This window comes from Hydra vulgaris, chromosome 01 (genome assembly GCF_038396675.1).
Source record: "Hydra vulgaris chromosome 01, alternate assembly HydraT2T_AEP".
NCBI lineage: Eukaryota > Metazoa > Cnidaria > Hydrozoa > Anthoathecata > Hydridae > Hydra > Hydra vulgaris.
In genome coordinates this window covers 26,546,072-26,557,500 of record NC_088920.1, presented here as the reverse complement: position 1 = coordinate 26,557,500, position 11,429 = coordinate 26,546,072, and the positions used below count along the sequence as shown (strand labels likewise).

Below are 11,429 nucleotides of genomic sequence, written 5' to 3'. Positions count from 1 at the left end.
GTTTTCATTCAATTTTTTTCATTCAAATTGTTTTCCAATAAAAATTAAATGAGAGAAAAAAATTTAGTTTAATAAGTCAAGATATTATAGGTCTTAGTATATGCTTAATTTTTTTTTCGAAAAAAAATATTTTAAACAGAATTAAAATTAATTTTTTTTTAAATTTAGTACTTTGAACAGAATTAAAATGACTTATTTTTTATTTTATAATTTAGTTTTTATATCACTTGTTTAATTTTTGCAATAGAATATTTCTACTTTTCAACTATTTAAAAGAAACAAAAAGTAATGCCATAATATATTGTAGAAATTATCGCCTTAACAAAAAAAAGTTTCGTAACAAAAAAATAATGTCTTAACAAAAAACAATTCCTTAATAAAAAATAGAAACAAAAGTAGTACATAGCAATTAAAAATGATTACAATATAAATAAAACCTTGTTATTGCATTTTTTTCTTAATCTGATATTTTTCTGTAAATCTATGTATGATTTTAAGGAATGATCCTTGTAATGCTCCTGGGTATGACAAATGGTGCCGTAGTTTCCATTCAATTTTTTTCGAATTTTCAAATTTTTTTTCCAAATTTCAACTTTAAGATTATTTGAAAAAAGGAATTTTAGAAGGCTAAAATTCTCTTATTGAAAAAAATTTATTTTTCAAATTAATTCCTAAAAACAAACTGTATACTCATAAAAAGTGCTTAATCTTGATAAAAAATTAAAAAATATTCACTTTATTTGTATGGCATTTCTATGGCAACTATAAACTTTTAGCATACTATAATTAATATACACTTATTTTATTATAATAAGAGCATATTAATTATATTTAATAGTTGAACAACTTAGTTGGAGTAATTTAACTGGTTATTTGAATTTAGTTTAAAGGTATAGGTTTGTCCAAATCTGGCATCAATTCTAAATTTAATTTTAGGGCATCAATTTTAAATTTAAAATCTGATTACAACCTTACGCGGTTTTATTATAAACTTTGGTTACATTTTCACTTCAAAAACTAGAACTATGACTTTCTGAGGAAAATCTAAAATGTTATTTAAACTTTTTATCAACCTTGTTTTTTTGACATTACGTAGAATTGTTTGTAAAAATTGCGAAGCAACATGTCATAAAACTATATTTAATAATTGTACAACACTCAATAAAAATGTATTTTTGATGTTCTTAGTGTCAATATATTTTCAAAGCAACAAGATATTTAGTTAATTTCTTAAAATATTCAGTCTAAGTGTTGCTAAAACTTAGAGTACAACTATTTTGAATGTGAACAAAAAAGTGTTATTAGTATTTCTTTTAATTATTCTATTTAAATATGCTTATGGTATATTAAAAAGTTAGTTTTAATACTTACATATATGTTTTTGTCTGTTTTTTTCTTTGAAAATGTCTATTTATGGAAATTTTTTTTGATTAAAATATTACTTTTAATATTCCTACAACTTTTAGCTAAAAATACTGCGGACTGAATGGTCAAACCTACAAAATTAAATAAAGTCTTAAGATTAAACAAAATCACTTCTCCCTTTTTTAAATGAAAAAAGTTTTTATTTGTTTTCACACATTTTAATCTATGATGAAGAAACTTATATTTTGCTTATTGAATGAGAAGATAGATGATAAAAAAAAAAAAAAAAAACAAAAAAAAAAAAGCTATTTTTCATTCCTTTAAATTTTACATTTCATGCTTTCCTAACAATTTTATCTTTCTTAAAAACTAAATTTAATATTTTAGTTTTAAAATTACATTTAAAAATTTAATAAAATATATATGAAATATTTATAAAAATATATATGTATAAATAATAACTTAAATTTTAGTTTCTTTAACAAAAAAATTCATAGATTCGGTTAAATTATCTTGAAATATCTTTTAAGATACTTAAGATATAAAATTATCTTTAATATCCGAAAATATATTAAAAGACAATTTAAACATTCTTAAAGAAATTTTTGTTTAACCTAAAACTGCTGAATGCTTAGGAAGCATATTTAAAGTTGTCATAGGAAGCATAGTTAAAGAACGACGCCATAGTTTGATTTATTAGATTAGGCAGCAGAAATCATAGCTTACGGTTTATAATGAGCATTTTAACCATTTTAATCCTCAACTACTGTAATTATGAATTTTAATTTTGCATGATGAAGAGTATTTGAATAAAAAAGCGTATTAAGCTACTTTAAATGAAATTCTTGTTGAGAAAATTAAAGATCATGTCTTACAATTTAGTCAGATGCTATTTGATCATAATATAATGTAAAAATTAGGGTTTATATAGTTTTATAGTTAAATTTTTTCACTTCATTTTGAAAATCAATGTATTTAAGAAGGTTCTGGGACCAATGAAAGTTCTCTTAACAAAAGTGTTGCTTTTCAAACTGATAATCCTTTTATCAGGTTTTGCCTTTTTTATAGCCCTTTTTTGCATTTTGGCAGTAGTTTATACTTTAAGAAATATTGAGGTATTTACACTATGCATAAGTCAATATAAACGACGCTTCGAACAGCAAATCAATGTCTTTGTCCATTGAATAAAAATGTTGCATGCAGCATTAAAACAGTTATAATAAAATTGTTGAAATTACATTATGTAACCTTTATTTTGAAAATATTGATTGAATATTACAGTAATCGATAACTTTTTGAGGTCTAAGTAGCAAAAAACAACAATAAATCAATTAACTGCCATAAATCCCTAACTAGTAAACCAATCCAACTGAAATTTTATCCATAGTTCGGTGTGGCCATATGCTCAGGAATTATCTTTTTTGTGATATTTCTGTTATTCCGAATTTTATTTTCCACTTTAGTTTTTCCGGATATCAAAATATTTTCCATACACACAAGTTTAGATATGTATTTTTGTAATATATTTGTTTTTTAAACTTTTTCACTCATCACTCATAGAAAAATTAAGGAAAGTTTCAAATAGCAAAAATTAGAAACTACTCAGCTAAACGCAAAATTAGGCGGAAAATATGTTACTGAAAATATGTTACGAAAAATATGTTACAGATATTTTACCTGAACAATTATCCGGATTTTTAAAGTATGACCTCGTTGATCTATGTATACTACAGTTGGACCAATTTTTATCAAATTATATAACGTGGTTCTCATTCTACAGATGTTTTTGTTGTCGCACTGAAAAATCACTTAAATTTAAACATTTGATTTCACTTAAATTGAACATGCAAGTTAAACTATTTTCCGCTAAAAGTTTTTAAAATTTGTATCACAGAATACCTTGATTTGTATGTTTTCACCCCATTCAGGTGGCGTTCTTGGGTCAACTAGGTAGGCATTATTAGGCACCGTGCTAACCGTTTAATGTTTTTTAACAAAGCCTGAAATTTTCTCAGGTTGGATGCAGTTTTTTAAGCAATTCTTGTAATAAAATTTGAGCTTTGCAAACAAAAGAGAAAGAGTTTAAACTCGACAGAACCTTGCTAACATTTTATACTTGTTTTTTTGCACAGTATTTAGTATTGTATTTGGTTAAGTTGTTTGGGAGTTCTAGAGTTAAGAGAGATAACAGAGTTAACTTCAGAAAAGAAAATGAGTAATCTCCTCTACTTTCAATTGGTCATTTTAACAACATATTTTTCTAATAAGTCAATTTAATAATATATTTTTCTAAATGGTCAATTTAACTGTATAATTTTTCAAATTTGAATAGTTTCTATTTAATTGGTTCTTCTAACTTTTTATTTTTTATTTTAATTCACCTCCCCAAGGCTATGATGCATGATAGCCACTACAGTGGAAGAGGTTACTTTAGTTGTGGTTACAACCCTCTCTTAATACTAAAATTCCGAAACATAATTCTTGACGAACAAGGCTGCTGTGTGGAGAAACAAGTTGCGTGTGGTACTACCAGAGGCGTGGTGGGGATCAAACTCAGAAATTCTCGCTTATGAGGCGAGTGCTCTACCACTACACTATTACCACAATTATAATCTATAGTTTTCTTTCTTGACCTTGTTTCAAGAAATTAAAATTACTTACACCGCAACTCTTTATCTCAGAAACATACTTAAAGACAGTGTTTTCAATTTAACTATTTATTGTAAATATCTTGGTGTGGGTGAACTCAATACTTCTACAGGTTTGTTGCAAAAACTGTATTAGCTTTACAGAAATTTGCAAGCTAACAGATAATTGCTGATATTATTTATGTTAATTTAAGAGGGACAAAAAATTTTTTTAAAAAGTGTTGATTTCACATTAATATATTTAAATTGTTTTTATTTAAGTGTATTTAAATTGTTTTTATTTACTAGATATTTGTTCTGTGCAACTTTGACAGAGATGATTTTGCTGTCGGTGAAATAATCAACTTGATGACAGTGGATACCCAAAAGTGTTATGATCTTTTACCTTCTTTTAACATGGTGTGGTCAGCTCCATTTCAAATTATTGTAGCATTAATTTATCTTTATCTTCTTATGGGATGGTCTGTACTGGCAGGCTTTGGCATCTTAATTTTGTTTGTTCCTATAACCTGTTGTTTCTCAGTTTATGAAATGAAGTTTCAAGTAAAACAAATGGTTTTTAAAGATAGCAGATACAAGCTGATCAATGAAATTGTTGCAGGAATTAATGTTTTAAAACTATACTCATGGGAAAACAGTTTTATTGCAAAAGTAATGAACTTTAGGAATGATGAAGTGAAACTAATTAAAAAAGCTATGTTTTTGCAAGCAACTCACAGTTTTGTTTTGACACTTGTTCCCATTCTGGTTTCCTTGTCAACGTTTACAGTTTACGTTTTATTGGGGAATAACCTTGATGCTGAAAAAGCTTTTGTAGCAGTTTCACTTTTTAATATAATGAAGTTTCCTTTGTTTAGTTTGCCACTAGTAATTGCGAATATTGCTCAATATAATGTCTCAGCAAAAAGATTATCAAAGTTTTTAAAAAGTGATGAACTAAATCCAGTTTCGGTATCAAATGACAAAAATATAACAAGTGCTGTCGAGATACACAATGGTACATTTAAATGGAATATTCAAAATGAACCCATTTTAAATAACGTCAACCTTAAAATTCCATGTGGAAGTCTAACAGCAGTTGTTGGACAAGTTGGTTCAGGAAAGTCTTCTCTAATTTCTGCTATCCTGGGTGAAATCAAAAGAGTTGGCGGTGATGTGTTTGTAAAAGGCAGTATTTCATATGTCTCTCAACAGCCATGGATACAAAACAAAAGTTTGCGTGACAATATTTTATTTGTGAGTAAATACAAAGCATTAAAATATAATAAAATTATTGATGCATGTGCTTTAAGAGCTGACATTAGCACATTAGTTGATGAAGATAGAACTGAGATTGGTGAAAATGGGATTAATTTGAGTGGTGGGCAGAAGCAGCGTATCTCAATTGCTAGAGCTGTTTATCATAATTCAGACATATACATTATGGACGACTCCCTCTCTGCAGTTGATGCTCATGTTGGAAAACATATCTTTGATCAAGTTATTGGGAAAAAAGGTTTATTAAATAACAAGGTAATTTTTAACATAAATTAAGTATTAAAAAGTTTCTTGTTAAGCCTTATTATTATCTTTTCATATGTAGAAATAGAAGTTTTTTTAGTTGCTTTTTTTATTTATCAGGATAGCAATCAAAGGAAAATAAGTTTCCCTTTTATCACTAGTGAAGCTTAAAATTTATATATTTTAATAATAAATAAAACATGGTACTGTTTGCAAAGTAAAGCATAAAACCATTTGCAAATAATAAAGAGAAAATAATGTAAAAGTATATTAAATTTCTATATTCATTTCTTGAAATTAAATATTCTTTTGAATACATTTATTTTTGATATAGAAATATTCGTGCAATTGGAATTTATGATTTTGACTTGATTTAAGTGATAGTGGACTTGCATTGGAGTGTTTACTTTAAAGGCAAAAATTATCAAGATTGATTTTCACAATGTTGGCACAGCACTAAAGCTGTCTCTTTGTTTGTCATAAATGAGAGTTTGTATCAAGATTAAGAAAAATATATGTAGAATAGTCTTCTGATTAAAGTGGTCTCCTCTGCCAAGGATAGATAAATGAAAAAAATAATAATAATAAAAAATAGTATAAAATTATCTTAAACTTAGGCATTTTACATTATTCTAATGGCATAGTGTTTTACTGCATCAAATGGTAGACAGCATCTAATGGTAATTGATGACAATTACATATATTTATAAAGGTTAACTATAAATTATGCAATATGAGTAGCAAGTAATGTCACTTTTAAAACTAAAGAGCAGTTAAAAAGTCACTTTTAAAACTAAAAAACAAACGAGTTTGCATAATTTTTAAAATGAAATTTATACTTTTTGATTAAATATTTTATTTAGTCAACAAACTTTTATTATAGACTAACATTTATTGAGCTATATATACTAAATTATATATACATATTGCATATGTAATAAACAGTTTATTTATTTTATTTTCAACTTTATTCATCAGCATTAGCGTTTTTGTACTGGTTGCTAAAGAGCTTTATATGATAGTTGTAACATAGATTCAAAATTTATTAATTTTAAATGAAAAAAGATTCCAACTTGAAAAGTTATAGAAAAGCATGTAGTCAACACTGAAAGATGTTTTGCGATGAGTAAGGAAGATAGCTTACTCACTTAAAATTGTTTATATTTAAATATTTTTTATTTTTTATTATTTTATTATACAGATTACCTATAAATTATGCAAAAAGAGTAGCAAGAAAGATGAGTAGTCAGAAAGTCACTATTGAAAGTTTCTATATTAATTTCTTAGAATTAATTAATCTTTTGAATAAATTTATTTTTAATAAACAAGTATTCATGTATTTGAAATTTACAATTTTGAATTGATTTAAGTGATATTAGACTTACATAAGTCTAACATGAGTCTTGTGATATTAGACTTACATAAGACTTACATGAGTCTTCACCATTTTAATGATGGTACCACACTTAATTTGTTTCTTTGTTTCTCATAAATAGAGACGGTTGAATAAATATTTAAAAAATTATATACAGAGAATAGTGTTCTGATTGAAGCAATCATCTGCCTTGGATAGATGAATACAAAAAAAAATTATTCAATAAAAAAAAGTAAAAATTACTTCTTAAACTTAACTAATTTATATTTTTCTAATAGCATAGTGTTTTTGATTGCATTTAAAGACGATTGATGACTATAAAATATTTATTTTAAACAAATTTATATGCAAATTCTATAAAAAGATTTTTATTTTTTAATTATATACTAATATTTTAACTATAGGCATTCTATTGATTTGAATGAAACTTGACTGAATATAACTTTTTTTCAAAAAATGGAATATATATATATATATATATAGTTTTTATTCAGTAAATTTTCTTGATCTAAATGAGTAATAATTTCAAATTTTTCTTGTAAACATAGTATACATTTTTTGGAAATGTGGTTAAAGGCAGGCGCAGTTTTTAGGATAGACCAGTTTAATTTAAAATTAATATTTTTTTCTTTTAGTTGCCAAATAAACTGAAACACTGAAATTTCAGACGACACTATTCGTCTAATTAAACATTGCAGAAAAACTTTACTCTATTTTAATAATGAGACATGGAAGAAAAAAACCATTCACGAATGCTTTGATGTAACAATGGGAAGTTACGACGGAGCAGAAATTCGCGAATTTGTAGGCTTATATAATTTAAATTCCCTAGCTAAAATTGTTCATTTTAATCAATTAGGCTTGTACCGCGATAATAATAATGTAAAAAAATCAGGGCCTCAACTTGACAAAGTCAGAAAAAAAATTATAGAAATTTTCAAAAACATTGGCTTCCAAATTGAGATAAACATTCATTTAAAAATTGTGAATTTTCTTGATGTCTCATTTAATCTCTCAGAAAATTCTTATTGGCCTTATAAAAAACCTAATGATGAATTATCGTATATTAATATAAATTCGAATCATCCCCCTCAAATCTTAAAACAAAATCCCATTTCAATTAACAATAGACTTAATCAAAACTCCTCCAATGAAAATCTTTTTAACTCTTCCAAACGCGTGTATGAAGATGCTCTTAAAAAAAGCAGATTTAAAAATTTCGAGCTAAAATTTGAAACAAAAATTGCGAATAAGCGAAATAGAAATAGAAATATAATTTGGTTCAACTCTCCGTACAGCAAAAATGTTTCAACAAACATTCGAAAGGCGTTTTTTAAAATTAGTTGACAAACATTTCCCTCCCTCTAATAAATTGCACGAAATTTTTAACAGAAACAATATTAAAGTAAGCTATAGCTGTACAAATTATATTGAAAGAATTATAAAAAGCCATAATTTTGAAGTGATAAATAAAAATAAATTTCTCAAAGAAAACAATACTGAAAACTGTTACTGCAACCAAAAAATTGATTGCCCTATTAATGGCAAATGTTTATCAATAAATAATATTTACAAAAGCATCGTATCCTCGCAAAATAACCCTGATAAACAGTATATTGGCTTACCCGAAGGCAAATAAAAAACACGTTATGCCAACCACAAACATTTATTTAAACATAAAAAATACTCAAAAGAGACTATATTTTGTCTAAATATATTTGGCAACTTAAAGAAAAAAAATTAATTTTAAATTAAACTGGTCTATTCTATAAACTGCACCTGCCTAATATATACAAACATGAATATATATATATATATATATATATATATATATATATATATATATATATATATATATATGTATATATATATATATATATATATATATATATATATATATATATATATATATATATATATATATATATATATAAACATGTTTGTATATATGTATATATATATTTATATATATCGGTTTTTTTTTATTTTTGAATATGTCCTCAATGGCTGATGATTGCGTTATAGGCATGAAACTTAAAGTACCATAGAAAAAAATGTTTTTTCTTCGTTAATATATATGTATATATATATTTATATAAATATATACATATAAATATATATATATATATATATATATATATATAAATATATAAACATGTTTTATCATATATAAAAGTTAAAAGATGTATATATAAATATATTTATATATATATATATATATATATATATATATATATATTTATATATATATATATATACATATATATATATATATATATATATATATATATATATATATATATATATATATATATATATATATATGTATGTATATATATATATATATATATATATATATATATATATATATATATATATATATATATATGTATATGTATATGTACATAACTATATATATGTATATATATATATATATATATATATTTAAACAACTTTAAAAAGTATTCTACCCAATAGAGTGCTCAATTTTCTTAAAAGAACAGAGCAATTATATTAGTTGTAGAAAATCACTTAACAAAAATTTTTTCCATTTAACACTGTGTTTCATCAACAAAGATTCATCAGAAAATCCTGATGAATCCTGATTTTCTGATGAATCTTTGTTGATGAAACACAGTGTTATATGGAAAAAAATTTTGTTAAGTGATTTTCTACCACTAATATATATATATATATATATTAGTGGTAGAAATATATATATATATATATATATATATATATATATATATATATATATATATATATATATATATATATATATTTCTACCACTATATATATATATATATATATATATATATATATATATATATATATATATATATGTATATATATATATATATGTTTGTATATATATATATATATATATATATATATATATATATATATATATATAATATGTAAATGTACATAACTATATATATGTATATTTATATATACTAGCAGAAAGCAACTCGTAATACGGGTTACGGTCGGTCTGTTAATTTTTAGTGGCTGTTTTCCACAATTTAAAGTTGCGATACCTTAACTAGTACCCTGTAAGAAAAACTCCTTCAAATTAAAAAATTAAACTCTCTGTAAAATTAAAATAAATTAATTTACCAATTATTTAACGTTATATGAGTAATTTACAACTGACATAGGTCATATCAGTGTATGGCCGAACCATTTTCCTAGACATTACTAAGTTCAATACAATACGTTTTTAGTTACTGACACAAAATAATAACACTTCATCATGCCTTAAATTGACGAAAAATTAAAGCTAAATTCTTGTTATATTTTTTATAACATGAACTTTAATTAATAAGTTTAATATGAAGTGAAGTAATTTATTTATGAGTTAATAATTTTTTGGTATCCCCTTGATACATATTTCTTTAAAAAAGGAAATTGTCTTTAAAACAATAAATACACACAACAAAATAAATTTATTATAAATAATTAAGCAATTGAGTACAAATACGTTTCAAACAAAAAAAGTTGATTTACAATCAAACATGTGTATTAGGGTGGAGCGACTTTCATAGCAAAAAAAAAAGAGTTTAAAAACCAATATTACTGAGACACGAATCAATGTCTATTAATTATAAGATAAAAGTAAAAAAATTATTTTTTGATTTTGATGAGATCTTGAGGGTCCTCTTTGGAATTTAAATTCTTGACAGGTCCTAATATTTTTGAATTTTTTTTTTCTAAACCATATCAACCTTGGACTCAAAACAAGCAAAAAAAAATGCTTGTTTCATAAATAATAATTTTATTAGAAAAATGTTTTAGTGAAAAAAATTACTTGCAAAAATATACCTTAAAACCCCCGTTTTGTTGAGGACGGGGGTTTTTGATAAAAAAAAACAACTCTACTTTTTTAATTTTAACTTTTTAATAAAAACAAATATTATTTTCAAAATCAGTATATTATTTTGCTTCTTTTAAGTATCAAGTTAATATAGTTTAGAAAAAAAAAATTTAAACAATATTAGGACCCATCAAAAATTTAGAATCCAAAAAGGAACCTCAAGAACTCATTTAAACTATAAAAAAAAAAGAGTAAGGTTCTTTTTTCACCAAAAGATATTGATTTGCTGCTCAGGCAAATCAAATTTCAAAAAATTTTCAAAATCGGTCAACCCTAATGTGTATTACAAATTGTAAAAAAAATATGTAAACTTTGATCTTTTATATTGCATTAATGCGTCATATGACAAACATAAAATAAAAATTGTAACAGATAAGTAGACAAAAGAAAAACAAAACAAACAAACTGGAAAATAATTTACCTGCTTTTTGGTAGCCTGTTGTCATACTTAAACTGCTGTCATGATGCAACTTGTCGGTGTTGTTTTATGACGTTATTTCACGTTGGCTTTTAGTAAACTTTAGTTATATTTAAAAGACATTACAATAGATTTAAAATATTTTAATTAAAAAGAAAAAAAACATGCTTCAAGGAGCCAAACTAAAAACATTAAAGATAAAAAATCAAATAGATATAAATAAATTGCATTTATATAGCTAAATA

The 11,429-nt window shown here is 24.3% G+C and overlaps 1 protein-coding gene across 3 annotated transcripts in view; it reads left to right on the top strand.

Moving 5' to 3' along the window:
* The window catches only part of LOC136075242 (multidrug resistance-associated protein 1-like), a 146,071-nt gene that overhangs the window by 44,628 nt on the left and 90,014 nt on the right, over positions 1–11,429 (top strand). For all 3 annotated transcript variants that reach the window (XM_065787784.1, XM_065787785.1, XM_065787786.1), the window contains one exon: positions 4,302–5,525. In XM_065787784.1, coding sequence (XP_065643856.1) covers positions 4,302–5,525 — 1,224 coding nt within the window. The remainder of the gene's footprint in view (positions 1–4,301; positions 5,526–11,429) is intronic.